General features: G+C 38.6%; 5 protein-coding genes across 5 annotated transcripts; 4 read left to right on the top strand and 1 right to left on the bottom strand.

Annotated features, from left to right (window-relative positions):
• Window positions 1-75: 75 nt before the first annotated feature.
• Window positions 76-1411, top strand: LOC108599043 (nitric oxide synthase-interacting protein homolog). Its single transcript, XM_017985823.2, has 4 exons — window positions 76-221; window positions 280-948; window positions 1012-1120; window positions 1187-1411. Exons 1-4 carry the CDS (start codon window positions 136-138, stop codon window positions 1256-1258), a joined length of 936 nt encoding a protein of 311 aa, XP_017841312.2. The 5' UTR covers window positions 76-135; the 3' UTR covers window positions 1259-1411.
• Window positions 1412-1558: 147 nt separating this feature from the next.
• LOC108599232 lies at window positions 1559-2381 on the top strand. Its single transcript, XM_017986030.2, has one exon. The coding sequence runs from the start codon at window positions 1679-1681 to the stop codon at window positions 2303-2305; it is 627 nt and encodes a 208-aa protein (XP_017841519.1). The 5' UTR covers window positions 1559-1678; the 3' UTR covers window positions 2306-2381.
• A 660-nt stretch (window positions 2382-3041) lies between these two features.
• On the top strand, window positions 3042-9275 carry LOC108600943. Its single transcript, XM_017988786.2, is given in 6 exon segments — window positions 3042-3208; window positions 5989-6164; window positions 7104-7427; window positions 7488-7617; window positions 7620-8466; window positions 8525-9275. Coding segments are annotated over 5 exon segments (1845 nt in total). The 5' UTR covers window positions 3042-3208; window positions 5989-6047; the 3' UTR covers window positions 8952-9275.
• A 180-nt stretch (window positions 9276-9455) lies between these two features.
• LOC108598458 (actin-interacting protein 1) lies at window positions 9456-13852 on the bottom strand. Its single transcript, XM_017985103.2, has 7 exons — window positions 13740-13852; window positions 13280-13401; window positions 12807-12897; window positions 11431-11694; window positions 10315-11369; window positions 10102-10252; window positions 9456-10042 (listed from the first exon to the last, which is right to left on the bottom strand). The coding sequence occupies exons 1-7, from the start codon at window positions 13771-13773 to the stop codon at window positions 9933-9935; spliced, it is 1827 nt and encodes a 608-aa protein (XP_017840592.1). The 5' UTR covers window positions 13774-13852; the 3' UTR covers window positions 9456-9932.
• Window positions 13853-14243: 391 nt separating this feature from the next.
• Window positions 14244-15298, top strand: LOC108599140 (GPN-loop GTPase 2). Its single transcript, XM_017985934.1, has one exon. The coding sequence runs from the start codon at window positions 14311-14313 to the stop codon at window positions 15238-15240; it is 930 nt and encodes a 309-aa protein (XP_017841423.1). The 5' UTR covers window positions 14244-14310; the 3' UTR covers window positions 15241-15298.
• Window positions 15299-16026: the final 728 nt, after the last annotated feature.

The following is a 16026-nucleotide window of genomic DNA, read 5'->3' as shown; positions in this document are numbered from 1 at the left end:
TCATTGCATCTATCGTATATGACTCTTTGTGGCGGCCGGACGACTGTTCAGATATAAAACAACTGTCATCCAAAACGTGAATACACACATAAAAAATAAGTTTGTGCTTGCTACTATATAAATAAACAAATAAACATGACTCGACATGCACGTAATTGTACAGCTGGCGCTGTTTATACATACAATGAGAAAAAACGGGATGCCGCAGAGTCTGGATATGGGTACGTAACGATTAAGGTCTTTGAATAAAACATACTATGTGCTTATATACATATACAGTACAAATGCCAAGCGACTGGGTAAGGATTCTGTAAAATCCTTTGATTGCTGCTCACTGACACTGCAGCCATGTCGTAATCCTGTTGTCACCAAGGATGGCTTTTTATTCGACAAAGAAGCCATACTGCAGTATATTGTAACTAAGAAGAACGAACACAGCCGTAAGATGAAAGAATATGAGCGCCTGCGACGTGTTGAGGAGAATGAAATAGCTCAGGAAGCGAGCAACAAGCAACAGGCACGTATGACGAGTTTTGTGAATGCGGAAAAGCCCACTACAACACCTGCACACAAGCCTAACGGAACTGTGACAAAGCCCAGAGAGCTTGATGCCACACCAAGCACTTCAGCAGTAGCAGCACTATCATCTGGCAGCTCTATCTCTATCTCGAACATGGCTAATGGTCATGAGAAGAAATTACCCAGCTTCTGGTTACCTTCAGAGTGTCCAAATGCGGGCCTTGCAAAAGCGCAAAAGCCAGATGCAACAATTTATTGTCCAGTGTCAATGCAGCCACTTCGAGTAAAGGATTTAATCGATGTAAAGTTTACGCTGCTCAAGGATGGCGATAATAAGCGTTCACTCATTGCCAAGGAGGCACGCTACATGTGTCCCATTACGCATGATGTGCTTAGTAATGCAGTACCTTGTGCTGTGCTACGTCCCACGTATGCAGCGTCTAAAGTTAATCAGTTAACAAGTTTAATATTCATAGATGTACTTTTTGATAGGGGTGATGTGGTTACCTTGGAATGCGTAGATAAGCTTATACGCAAGGACATGATACATCCACTGACCGATCGTAAGCTCAAAGAGAAGGACATAATACAACTACAGCGTGTAAGCTTAACTTAAATATAGTTGCTAATGTGGCTTTTAATTAAATAGTATATCTATATATTTTAGGGTGGCACGGGCTATGCCATCACCAATGACAATTTGAACGCTAAGGAAAAGCGTCCCATGCTGCAAGTCTAATGCTTTTATAATTGTAGATAGTTTGTAATTAAACAAAACTAACATTATCCAACAGAATTCCCATACACTTAGAAAAGATTTTATTCACTTATAAATTTTGTATATGTATTTTGTTCTAAAGTTTTATTAGTAAACACTTGACAAGTGTAACGGATTAAGCTGACGAATTAATGAAATTAATATTTTATCAGTAAAACTAAAAACTGAATCCAATCACTTGTTTTAATTAGGGTGGCCTAGTGATAAAATTGAACAAGAATTCGTTCTTATATGCAACCTTGACCTATATTTCTGCACAACAATTAGCAAATTGATTACTATTACTTACAACAGTCTACAACAATGTTTGCTGCTGATAGCCGTGTTGATAGTAAACAAATAAATGGCCTTGAAAATATGCCATAAAAAGACAGTGCTAGTATGGACACAAATTTAAAGTATAGCAGCATGAATAGCTTCCGAGTCTTAACACAGTATTTAGTAGTGTGCCTGCTAGTAATGCAGCCCATCAAAGCAGATGAGTTTTCCCAATGCGCCAATGTAGCAGCCGAATCGTTTATCATGGCCATGGACGACTGTACCAGCTACATTTACTGCAATGGTGAGGATTCATTTAGAGACAACTGTCCAGATCAAACGTACTTTGATGCCATTGCGCAGGAGTGCGCCTTCGATGATGAAGGTATTTGTCTAACGCGTGGAGCTGTGACTGTTGAATCCATGGCGATAACTGAGCAATCAACAGCAGAAGAGAACACTGAGCAGCTGGCGGTTGAATTAGCAACATCAACGACAACAACAATAGCAGTAGCTGAGATGACAATGGCGGCACCAACAACAGCAACCTCCGCGCCAGCGGCTGTGAGCAACAGACCGCATTGTGATAGCTCCGTTGATGGCTATCATGCACATCCGTCACGCTGTGAATATTATTTTAAATGCATAAGCGGATATTTGACCATAGCGCGCTGTCCTTACACATATGCCTGGGATTATAGACGAGCACAGTGCAGGCCCTTGTCCGAGGCACAATGTTTTAGTTTATAAGCAAAACTGTAAAATTCTTGTGACACATTTATATAAGGCTGCTAACCCAGATAAATGTGCATAAGGCAGCGGCACAAATGACAATAATAAATAAGTATTTGTGGCATTTTAATGAATTGAAAAAGTGCATTTAGCAACAGCAACAAGAAGTAGAAGAAATCTTAGCCCAGCATCAGCAGCGCCTCCAATGCGCTTCCATTTGTATTTGTCAGGCGTTGTCAACATAATTCAAATTTCAACAGCAGGTACAACAAATTTATTTTTGTAAATTTTGTTGGCGTACGTTGCAAGCTGCTGCTGTTGTGACTTCCACACTTTTATTGCAAATTAATAATGTGCACAGCACAAGTCTTTTTTTTTTTTTTGGGTAGCCAATTGTGCCTAGTGGCAAAAGTTAGACCTATACATGTAAACTCATTAAGAGTAGTATGAATTAACAAATGTTTTGATTAACTAAATTTTGTTGTAGCCAATTAGTTAAACAACATTGCACTAGTACAAAACTGCAGCAATTTCTCTTCTCAGCCAGCTCATTAATTAGTACATGGAATAGACTCTACACTATAGCTGTTGCTGCTATTCAGATTGAGATTGTTAGCAGGAATAGAGCGTAGAGCATAGACGTCAACGAGACGGCAACGACAACGAGCGAGAAATCAAATCAGCAAAACAAATGGCAACAGCCACAACAAATACAGCAACAGCTACAACAACAGCACACTAGCCGCTAAAAATTGTCAAGAGATGGACATTCGAAAAATAGAAAATCTCCAACTAACACCGAAAGAATTGAAACATTTTCGGATATTTTCATTTCAGCTGCGAACAGCAAACGGTTAACAAAGGTGCGCGCTAAAAGCCTCAAATAAAATTTCAACGCTTTGAACATTTCCCGTGACAATTGTAAGATTAATCAAATTTCCAAGGGTGGAACAATAAGTTGAATAAACAAATACAAATAATATGGCTGTTAATATAATAATTTGTGTAGCATAACCCAACAAACAATAAATTGTTATGTAAACTTTAATAAATGTATCAAAGAGTAAAATAAAATTAAAAATGAAGAAATATACAAGACTAAAATTTTAATGAAATAGAATAATATAAAGAAACAAACCAAAATGTAATGAATAAAAAGCAAGCATAAATTAATGAAATAATGCATCTTTATAAACTATTAATAAAAATTAAACCCTTTGTACATTTTTATTTACCGAGACTAAATAGTGCACAAAATATAAAGTTGTATTTTATGTGAATACCTGAAAAAGATTTAAAGCATTGCGTATTAATTATTCTAGAAATAATTTTTTATTTATTTTTATTAACTAAAGATTTCCAGCGGTTAAAAGTTTGGGATTCACTAAGCAAATTCAGTTGAATTAAAAAACATAAAAAAGCCCAAGAACAATAATCATAAAACAAATTTACAAAAAATTTTTTACTGAATTTCCCAAATCAAATAAACTTAAATATGTGACAAACAACAAAAATGGCACTAAACACAAAATAAAAATTGTTTTATAGTTAATTCCCAACACGAGCGTTGCGTTAAATAGAGCACACAAAAGTGTCGACTATATAAATGCCATACGATATAAAATGAATAACATGAAATGGTGGGGCTGCCAAAATAAATTCCAGTGAAAAGCCCTTTTATCTAATTGAATCTTGTATTATAAATAGATATATCCCGGCTACTGGACTGTAGAGACAAACACCACATAAAATATGCAAGCTAAAAGAAATTTTGCAAAAAATGAATAACTGACTAGAAAGTAAGAGGACTTGAAGTATTTGTGTGCTTGTGTGTGTGTGGCCTGTTATGGAACAAATTAAAGTTTAGCAAAAGCTTAGTAATAAATAAATAAGCAACAACGTGATCTTATGGAGGCAGTTTCGACGTTTGATTTATGTGCCAAAGTATTTTTGCCATTTTATTGCCGATCGGCAGGTAAAGCTCCGAGTCGGGATTGCTATAGAGTGTTGTTGTAGATGATGAAATCACTTGACAAAGACAGCACTTGGACAACAAATCAAAATAGACAGGCTGGCTGGTGAGAGCGTTTAGCACAATTCTAGCTAGCTGACGGACTGGCTAGCTGGCTGGCAGGCTATTTTAAACTATCTAAGCAAACAGCAACAAAAACTAATTTCGGAATACAAGTGTATCAAGTAAAAAGCTAAATAGAAATGAAAAAATTAAACTGCTAAAGCAAATACCACAAAAGTTACGGAAAAGACAATTTCTGTGTGAACGAGCGCCAAAAACGCCGAATCCTTAGCCAGCCAATGCATACACCCCCAAAACCTCCAATCCCCCTCCTGCTAACCGAGCAAGAGGTCTCTCAATAGCAATAGCTAAGCAGCAAATTCTTAAATGCGATTCTGTGTGCACATAATGGAATGAAGAAAATTCCGTCTGTCGACAACAACACAATCGCATGCTGGGCACCAAGCAAAGCTAGCAAAGATGTCTTGTCTTGTCACTTTCGGGGGCCTCCAAGCTTGCAGTATTGCAATTTTCACACAGTTTCATTTATATGCATATCGTACATATAAAAATAGCCCTCGGACAAAAGAAGTGGGTACCCAGTACCCAAAAAACACTGCAGCATGCTAAGTATTGTTGCATTGCTACATAGTATATCGCCCCGATGGTTAAACAATGGAAATTGGCAGATTTATAGCAGAGCCCAGAAAAACCCCCATAGCCCACACATGTAGGACAGGGATAGAGCATGCCGTATGGTATAGTGCGAGGGCGATAGCATGATAATACATTATATATCCCAGGCCAGACCAGGCCAGAATAGCAACCAGCAAGCAAAGCAAAAACAACAAATTAATTTTATTTAAATAAATTTAATTTAATTGTCAGGCAAAGCACATGCTTAATCCACTGCACACACTCCTACCTCTCTCTACACATGTATGTGTATGTGCAAGTGTGTGTGTGTGTGTTCCTTACTGCATTTTTATTGTAATTTAGTTTTGTCAACTAGGTGGCTGACTGACTGACTGCTTGCCTAGCTAACAACTAAATGTGTGCTGACAATAAACTAAGCATATAACCGTCCATACCGAGACTACCTTGGACAAGATAGAGCAAAAGCACAAAGAGAGCGACGAAAGAGCGCTTTTTAACTGTAAAGTAATAATTTCTCAAAGGGTTATACTCCTTTTGATTCAAATAACATTTACATTTTTAACATTTCCAATGAGCAAAACCTCACGATTATATTTTTAACATCTCCTTATCCTTTAACACACAGACCAAAAACAAAAAAATTCGCCTGGCATCAACCAATCATAATCCCACACAGCAGCAATAACAATCACATATAGTACGACAGCCATGAGCCGCCATAGCATGCCATGGCGTATGAGTAATATACCACAATGCTACGACATATTACGTATACGCGCACGACGCTCAAAACATAAAGATCAACGTTCTATAAAGAGCAATTTGTGTGAATCTCTTAAAAACGCACAACGTAACGAACTAAGTGTGTGACAAAGTGTTCAATAAATAAACAAATAAATATGACAGCAAACCAAAACCGCTAAGCAAACAAATTATGAATAGCAATAGAAACACACAGAAAATAGAAATATTAAACACTTGTGTTTATTGACTGAAATTGAAATAAACACAAATAAATGTTTGCTTTTAGATATTGCAGTTAAGCTCATAAATTAAGTAAGCAGTAAAAAATATAACACTAAATGAATTATGGAATATGTAAATTTAACAAATACAAGACAACAGCAGCATGATTTCGAGCAGCAGCAACAGTCACAGCATAATGACAATCAGCAACAGTTTTGTTTGCGTTGGCATAATCATCAGGTAAGAGTACTTAGGAGTATATATGTAAGTCGCTTAGAATACCGATCTTCATTACAAGCACAGACAGTGTAAAATAATAAAAATAGCCTAAACAATTGTATTGTAGTCTTTTATTAGTAATAGTAATTTAATGTAAAGAAAATTTAGTTTTTTAAGCGCTCCTTGCTAACCTAACAAAATTTAAAAATATTTAATATAGATTTATTATTATAAATAGTTTATAATTAAATAGGTCTTTTGTATTCGTCTTTTCAAAAATGCTTGGATATATTAATTGAGTCATTACCAACATTTTCAATGCAATTCTTAGTTAGCATTGCAGGGGCCATTAGTTTGCAGGTACTTTATTTGTGCATAATGCTTGTGTGCTTAGCCTGGCGTCGGCTATAAAATTGACTGGACATCGTTCACAAGCAGCTAAACAGAGAAATGTCACCCGTCTATATATAGGGTGAAAATACTATGTTTATGTATATATAAATATATCTATGTATACTTTTGTTAGATATGTATATTCACACATAGTTTTTTTCCGCCTTTCATATAATGACAATTTCGTTGTTGGAGCGGGCGGTTGGCCGGGAGCACAAAAGCTGTCCAAAATAGCCAAAAGGCCGCAGCAGCAGCAACAAGAACAACAAATAGAAAAATGTCAAATAAATGAAATTTTCGTGCAATTGCCAAAATCCAAAGAATTTTCACTAGCAACTAATTCTAATTTCGAAGCAAATACACAAAATACGTCGCAGTTGCAATTAATGCTCAGCTGCCGTTAAGTGTCGCCGTCACTAGTGCAACTGCTCCAAATGTTGTTGCTCCGGGCATTGCACGCAGCCCAAGGGCCAAAGCACAAATTTAGCCAGAGCTACTGCCAGCTTCATTTGATACTATTTATATGAATCAAATGGCCCAATTGGCCTCTATCTCTACTTCTTCCAGACAAGTTTGCTGAGCACACTGCCCGTGCTTCTTGACCAATCGCATCTAACAGATGTGACCATATCGGCGGAGGGACGTCTCTTGCGTGCTCATCGCGTGGTGCTCAGCGCCTGCAGTAGCTTCTTCATGGATATATTTCGCGCTCTGGAGGCTAGCAATCACCCAGTTATTATTATACCCGGCGCTAGCTTTAGTGCCATTGTCTCACTGCTAACGTTCATGTATTCGGGTGAGGTGAATGTCTACGAGGAGCAAATACCTATGCTACTTAATCTGGCAGAGACACTCGGCATTAAGGGACTGGCTGATGTGCAAAATAATAATGTAAGTGTGTGAAACAAAGTCTGAAAAATAATGTGTAATTTATTTAATTATTATTTATAGCTACCCAAGTGTGCTAAAAATGCCGCTTCACACTTCATGGAGACTAACAGCAATCTGGATAAGCCGCTGGAGCCTGAACGTCCTAGCACAGCTTCTCCTACGCCTACAGCTACGCCATACACCCAACACTCATACCACAGTTGCCCAATGCCACGCCACTATTAGCCAACAAATTGGGCTCCCCGCTGGAGAATTTTTTTCTCAAATCGCTGCAGTTTTATCCCAATTTGTTGCCGCAGCCGTTGAACTTTTCACAGACCGCCTTGAACAAGACCACAGAGCTGTTGGCCAAATATCAGCAGCAGTGCCAACTTTACCAAAGCAGCCTTGAAGAGGAGGATTGCCTTGCCGCCAAGCGTTTAAGGATAAACAACATACACAAACACAACTGTGCTCAACAGCAAAAGGATATTAAGCGCATAGATAAAATTGTAGAAAATCTAAGGATCACTAACAACAACAATATCAAATCGCCGCTGGATTGTGCTGCGACTAATTCAATTGTAGCTACTTCACCAATTACGCTTGCCACGCAAAATATATCACACTTTTCACCGCAGTTGCCTGTGGTGAAGTCTTCGCCTAGCTACATCAATCCGCTGAGCGCCAGTCAGCTCTATACCAATGCTAAGCCGCCCAGCTATAACGCTGCTGTCACACCCACCTCTACACAGCAAGCAGCACATCATGTGAGCAGCCATTCAACTCCTTATATAACGCCGGAAGATCATGCCAAGCTGCAGCAGCATATTGAACAATATGCTGCCTCTCAACGTGAGGCAGCTGCTGCTGCTGCCGTTGGGCAATTGGTTAGCGCCAAATCGGAGCCCAATTTGTTGTCACTTACTGCAGAGAAGCTGCCCACGCCCAGCAAGCCGCCATCTAACTCCAAGTTGTATGCCACTTGCTTCATTTGTCACAAGCAACTCAGCAATCAATACAATTTGCGCGTGCATCTAGAAACGCATCAGAATGTGCGGTGAGTATGTCCACTTACTATAATCCCTGTTCTCAACCTAATGTATATTTTCTTTCAGCTACGCATGCAATGTCTGCTCGCATGTATCGCGAAGCAAGGATGCGCTGCGCAAGCATGTTAGCTATCGTCATCCAGGTGCGCCGTCTCCCTGTGAAAATGAAGCACGACGCAAGCGTGTTAGCAAACTAACTGCGCCCTCGACAGTAACAACCGGCGCACCAACCACGGCAACAGCCACTGCTACCAGTGGAGCAGGAGAGATGGCACGAAATGACAATGCAGCCAACACCGCGCTCACCACTAATCCGTATATGTTTTTGCCAAATCAATTTCAATTGGCAGCAGCAGCTGCAGCCGCGGCAGCGTCTGAATCAAGTACTCAACCAGCGTTGGATCTCGCGCAGGAGGCGTCCATTAAGATTGAAACAACAATAATCGCTAGCAATGGCGAGGCAACTGGCGAAGCAAATACAAACGCCACATAAAGACAGCAGCGCACTTTATTTTAACTAGCTAAACACACACACACACAAACAAGAAACACAGACACAAACTTAGTCCCACCATATACCGTACCAACGTCTTAGACCCGGCTGTGATACTTAGCGCAATTGAAAATTTTTGTTTTTCGTTTTTGTTTTCATTTGAATCTCACCATTTGAAAACATAATTGTAGCGCCATTTTTGTTATCGATAAATTATCGTTTCGTTAAGCCTAACGGGTAGTAGTGATATAAACAAACAGTTTTGAACGCACTGAAGGCTTTAAAAAAACATCCTTCAAACAAAAAAAAAAAACACATACTGTATACATACACATTATTACACGCCTACACATTCTAGTAAATTAAGCCAAATTTTTATAAATGTAATTATACAACACAAATACACATACATGCACTCAAAGCACATGCACACAAAAAGACAAGGCAAAGACCAAAAATAAATTTAAGCCACAAAGTAAACAGTTTTTCATTTTAATGCAAAACCTAGTTTATTTTATTTTCATAATACAAATAATTTACGTACGCAGGCGCTTTTTATACATATGCATGTTTAAGCTGTAGTTCAGTTGTACAAAGTAAAAATAAACTTTTTCCTTTCAAAAGAACCATACAAGCATGATGAATAGTGAATGGGTATGCGTTACCCGCAATTGAATTGTAAACTAAAGCAAAAGATTAAGATACTTGGTAGTATATCCATGATATGATTAGCGAAACACTTTGAGCTTAAACTAAAAAAGGGGATTGAGGGGGACAATAATGAGCGCATAACATAAATAGCTAAAGGTTAAATGAAGCAGCATATGATAGCAGATTGGCAATTACATAGAAGTATACGTCTAATCAACGCATACGACTTTTTTTCATGGCTCCTTCTCTTTGATTAATTATAAAAATAGACGCTGGCTGCGCATAGTTTGCTCGTTGTGATTGTTGCTTTAGGTTTTGGAGAGCACTTTTTTAAATGGTTTCCACATGCCAGACCTTAGTATTGCAATCTTGACCAGTAGAGATCACAGTGTTGTTGTCCAGCCAAACCAGTCGCGTAATTTGCGATTGTGGATGCGCATCTGGTGAGATAAAAGTATTTTAGATTCCGATATTTAATATGATAATTCAACTTGCTTACTTTTGATAATGGTGTGCTTGCCGGGATTGGTCAAGGACCAAATAATAATAGAGGTATCTAAGGAACCGCTGGCAACCAGCAGCGAGTTGGGTGACCAGGCCACAGTGTTCACGCGTGCATTATGGAAGCCCCATTCCTTGTTATGTGCCAGCTGTTAAAATAATAAATTTAATATTAGTTATTTTGCGTATAAAAAGCTGCTATTGCATATACCTGGTATTCCTCCACTGAGTAGCACACCACCTTGCGGTGTCCATCGCAGGCAACCAAGTATTTCTGATCTGGAGAATATGCCACATCAGTCACAGGACCCAAGTGATCAATTTCCTTCTTCAGCTCTAGAGTTGAGCCTTTGAGCGTATAGATGTGCAGCTTCTGATCATCACCGCCTATAGCAACATCCAAAGTATCCACGTTGGCTGCAACGGAGCTCGCTTCGTACTTAATGGGCAGTGAGAAAACCTTCTTCTGGCCCTGCACCAAGGTCAACTCATTAATGCAGGCTAATGCTATGATATTTTCGCTGCGTATGATAGCCAAGCCGCGTGGCTGGCAGTTAAGCTTGACCACATAATCCGTGTAACAGTTGCCCTCGACGCTGAACTGACGCAGGCTATCATCAATGCCGCAGGTATAGACAAAATCGTCCCAGGCGGCAATTCCATTAATTTGATTACCATGGCCGGTGCCGGAAATGCGATCATTGACGCCACTGCCTGAATTCCAGTTAGTTACTACGCCGTCATGACTGCCAGTGTAAATGGTGCTGCGATCATCGCTCAGACCAAGCACTGTTATGGGCTTGTTATGGCCCTTGACCACGCGCAAGGGCTTGCTGGGATCGGCCACATTCAAATAGGTAATAACGCCAGATAGTGAAACAGTTATCAAATGCTCTCCCTGCCACAAACAAGACACCTGTTGATCATCCACAGTGGTGCCCATGATGAATTCACTGATTAGCTCTCGTGTATCAACTTGCCACAGGCGACAAGTCTTGTCACCCGAACAGGTCAAAAGCTGTGTGTTGTCTGGCTTCCAGGCGAGTGCATAAACACCACCCTTATGTGCGGGGGAACCGAACTCACCCACCAAGTCCGAACTGGCGCCATCGTATAGGAACACCTTGCCATCAAAGCCGGCGGAGGCAAAGTATTTACCATCGGGTGAGTAACGCACAGCCTGCACAAAACGCGAATGTTCCTGCTTGGTCATTTTAAACTTGAACGGTGGGCCCTCAAAGATGGCAATCGTGTTATCTTCGCTGCCTGTTGGGTTCGAATATGACACTAAGTTACAATAAATAACATATAAAGTGTAAGCGCTTACCAGTTACAATGCGGAAGGGTCTGGCGGGTCTGAAGTCCGCAGAATTAAGAGGTTTGGATTGACCGCTAATTTCACCCACAGATGTGCCTGTTTCGGTCATGAAGACATGACCAAAACGCTCACGTCCCTCCCCGACAGCAACAATGCGTTGATTATCCGGAGACCAGCTAATGTCCTTGACATTGCCAGCAAATGGCTGAAACTCGTTTTTAAGCAAATGCTCCTTATTGACTGTGTCCCAAATGCGAATCTTTCCAGAGATATCTGCAGAAAAATGAATAATAAAATATTTACAAACATTAATAAGTTTTTTTTTTTAATTTTTTTTTATTTATTGAATGTCAACTATGAATAGTCGCTGATAAAAGAAAATGATTACAAAAAATGTTTAAAGTTATATTTAAAAGTATTGAAAAATTATGTTCTTAAATTTGATAAACTAATAGATTGGGAGGGCTAAACAACACTCGTTGCAAGGATTGGGGAGAACCCAATCAGGTCTGGGTTATTATTATTAAATTATTAATTTAATTATTAAAAGCTAAAAAAGTGAAAATAAATCGTTTAGTATTAAAATCAGAAGCTTCTGTGTTGAAGAATAAACAATAAAGTTTGTTGTAATCAGCACAAAGTACTCGAAGAGGCTCATGCAGTGAACAATTAGTTGTGCAAACGTTAATTAATGAAGGAACTGCAAGAACTGAGAAATTAAGTTGACTCAACAAGTATGAGGAGTAACTTTCCCCCCCAACTAATTTAATCACAAACATGACGCCTAACATAATCCGGCGGTTAGCTAACGATGATTAATTAATTAAAAGTAGTCTATTAGTTTAAAATGGTAAATCAACTACTGGAACCCAGTTAAAGCAAAGCAAATAGTAAAAATATTTTTATTATTATTTTTATTCCAGAATCGGACGAACAAGAGTAATTTAAAATTAAGTAAAATTCGTTCGATAAAACCGAAAACTTGAATTGGTTTATTGACAGTTAGAGAAACATGCTTTTCACTGCTTTAGCTTACTATCAAGGAGAATAAGTCATTTACTTCTGCTAATTTATTGAGAGGCATTATCGTTTTCATTATCTAATGCCTTCAAACAAAAAAAAAAAAAACGTAATAGTTAACATCGACTACAATTGATAAATTCAATTTAAAAAAAATCCCCCTACAATATTTCTTTTAAAATCTAATAATACATGGCATATATTTTAAGAACTATTTTCAAGTCTAAACACCGATAAGAGACAACGAGAGCACCCATTATGTTAATTGTAGTATATCAATGCAAGTTATCGTGAGTCATGGTCATGATGTTGTGGTTTTGTTAGGACTTCTCATATTTCACGCGCTGACTGTTTTTTACACTTACCGCCGGATGCAATGTAGAAGCCACTAGGCGAGTACTTGGCCACGTTCACTGCACACGAATGTTCCGTGTAGACATCGGCAATTGCTGGATTCTGTTGGCAAACGGAGCATGAAGAGAAATTCATAATTCAATAATATTTACAAGTAAATCCATACAAAGTCGTTAACATATAGCGTGGGTACCAAACGAAAGCAAAACAAATTTTTTATTTTTTAATTTGTGTGCCATGTCTTGTGCCGGCTGTCATATAATTCGCTATACATATGCATGTTTGTACATATACATAGATTTGTGTGTATTCTGTGTAAATAAATATAGAACAGTCTAAGCAGACACACACCATGATTATGCCCGAGTGGAAAATGATGCTTGAAAATTGCAGCTGCTGCTGCTGGGTTCCAAAAATAAAACATTATTTTGTTCGCTTTTTGGAGCCAGCTATGTACCAAATGTTTGATATCAAATGTACTTACCTCAATATTTCTGATGATCACTGAGTTACCATTGGTATACAGGAAATTCTTGCCCTTGGGATCCGCGCCCAGCACAATGGGTTGGCCACGTTGAGTGCGCGGCAGCGTTGCATACACATTTTCTGCGAAAAAGAATCACAAGTTGAATCAAAGCCGCAAAAAAAGTATATCTTAGCGAAAAGTAGCAGGGTGCGGCTGCCGGCTAATCACCGGTTAATTTTCACAATGCAAAAGACATATTCTCCTAACCCCCCTCCCACCAACACGAAGCGATTGTTTATCAACAGTCTCGGCTAACCGACTAGAGAAATTCCATTTATGGTCATATCAAAGCGTTTGCGTTTCCGTTGTTATTACCGTTCACTGTTATAATGTTGACTCATTTTGCGGCGTCTGAGTCTTTCTACCAAATTCGCTGCTTTCATGGTAATCTTGCTAAAAGATTGATATGGAAACTTACTGTTTTCATACGCTGGTGGTTGTGGTTGGGCCATTGTTTTACTAATGTTTTTTAAATTTCCAATTGGTTTGTATAAATATAAATAGAAAAGTTTTCTCCGCGTAAAATAAAACACCCGCACTTAGTGATGTATAAAAAATAGGGCTGTTGATAATATATCAAAATAAGTATATATCGATATTTTTAAGAAAATATTTATATCGGAATATTTTTACACCTGATATCGGTTTAGTTTCGGAGGCGAATGGCAAAACAATTAAGAAATATCTTAATATTTTAATTTTAGGCTTTTAAACATGTAACATGCTGCTAGCTGTAAGGTATCTGAGTTTTGCAAATAAACATTGAATCAAAGTATTGCCTATTAATATATAAATAAAATAAAATAATGTTTTCAAAATAGAAATGTGGCGTTTTTTTCTTCTTTTAGCTTTTTCTTAACTAACTATTTGTAGCTATTTTAAGTGGTTTCGACGTAAGTTGGCAGTACTGCTCACTGTTTGATTTTTGTGTAAAAAATCAGCTGTACGTCGTGTAAACAATTAATTTGCAAACATTGTAAATTTAAAGAATGTTGCAACGGATGTATGGTCAGGCAAATGTGGAAAACCCACGCTATGGACAGCTCATCATTGGACCACCTGGGTCCGGTAAAACCACATATTGCAATGAGGCGTACAAATTCTACAAGGAACTTGGCCGCCAGGTTGGCGTTGTTAATTTGGACCCCGCAAATGACAACATGGCATACCAGCCAGTAATTAATATAATGGAGCTTATCACTGTAGAGGATTGCATGGAGCACCTGCAGCTGGGTCCAAATGGCGCACTAATGCACTGTGCCGAGTATCTGTTGGATCATATAGAGGATTGGCTGATACCGGCGCTGCGTAAGCTTAGCGTTACACACAATTACTTTCTCTTTGATTGTCCGGGACAAATCGAGCTGTATACGCATCACAATGCTATGGCGAGTGTGTTTGAACGTCTGGAGCAAGAACGTTATAGTTTGGTTACAGTGAATCTCATTGATTCGCATTACTGCTCAGAGCCAACAAAGTTTATTGCCACGCTGTTAATGGCGCTAAATACAATGTTGCGCATGAGCCTGCCGCATGTGAATGTGCTTTCCAAGGCGGATCTCCTGCGTAAGCATGAGTCCAAGCTGCACTTCAATGTGGATTACTACACAGATGTGCTGGATCTTAAGTATTTGTTGGAGAAAGTTGACGATGACCCCACCATGCGCAAATATCAAAAGCTAAACGAGGCCATTTGTTCAATGGTCGAGGACTATGCTTTGGTATCATTTCAGCTGCTTGACGCTTTTAGCACGGATAGCATGCTTAGACTGCGAAATCATATTGATAAGGCAAATGGTTATGTATATAGAGCAGGAGAGGAACAAACTGTAAACGCATTGCTGGCCTGTGCTGTAGGCGCTGAGACGGAAGCCACGCGGCAACAGTATGATGTTGATCCCTATACGCAACCGCAGTAAGCAGTGGTGTTTTGAGAAATGTGAATAAATAGTTTTAACTTGCATTATCCTTATCTTTTTTTTTTTGGAATGTGGTATATTTCATTTATCAAGCAACATCCTGCCAGCCAAAATTTATTATATTGTGTGCACCAAAAAACAAAGCTGTTGATAAATTTATGTATTTAGCATAATATCGGCTACTAAATTGCTCTTCCCGTAAAATTATTTCATGAATTAATATTACATTTAAAATAACGCGCTGTGTTTTTGTTTGTGGGCAACACTGGCTACTATATCGATGGATTGTATGAAATCGATTATTTACACAGGGGTGTTAAAACATAAATTTTGACATTAATTACCGTTACAAAAATTAAAAGCGCGCCATCAGTTCAATTGCCTTTACAATATTTTCAAGTTCATTGCAAGCTAAATACGTACATAGTATTTATTCCATTCATAAGTGATAAGCTAAATAACGACGTAGTTCATTATATTTACAATTAATATAGAGTATTATCATCATTAGCCTTGAAATATACTCTAAATCAGTTTCATAATAGCATTGGGGAGGCGAGAAACGACTTTATCGCTGAAAATGTTGCTGAATTGCACCCAGCATTGGTTTCATGCTCAACTTGGCACACAAAATGTCGATAAGCTTAGAAAAAAGTGAATTTTAGAGTAGCCCTCTGGATAAGTTAATGGTACTAAGATGTAAGATCAGCGCATTGTACGTTGAGTTTGAGTGGCACCAAAGCTCTGATTATAGCTTATCAAATTGGCGACCAGCTTTGGCCTCAG

Source organism: Drosophila busckii, unplaced genomic scaffold (genome assembly GCF_011750605.1).
Source record: "Drosophila busckii strain San Diego stock center, stock number 13000-0081.31 unplaced genomic scaffold, ASM1175060v1 chrUn_01, whole genome shotgun sequence".
Taxonomy (NCBI): Eukaryota; Metazoa; Arthropoda; class Insecta; order Diptera; family Drosophilidae; genus Drosophila; species Drosophila busckii.
This window is presented reverse-complemented; position numbering and strand designations above follow the sequence as displayed.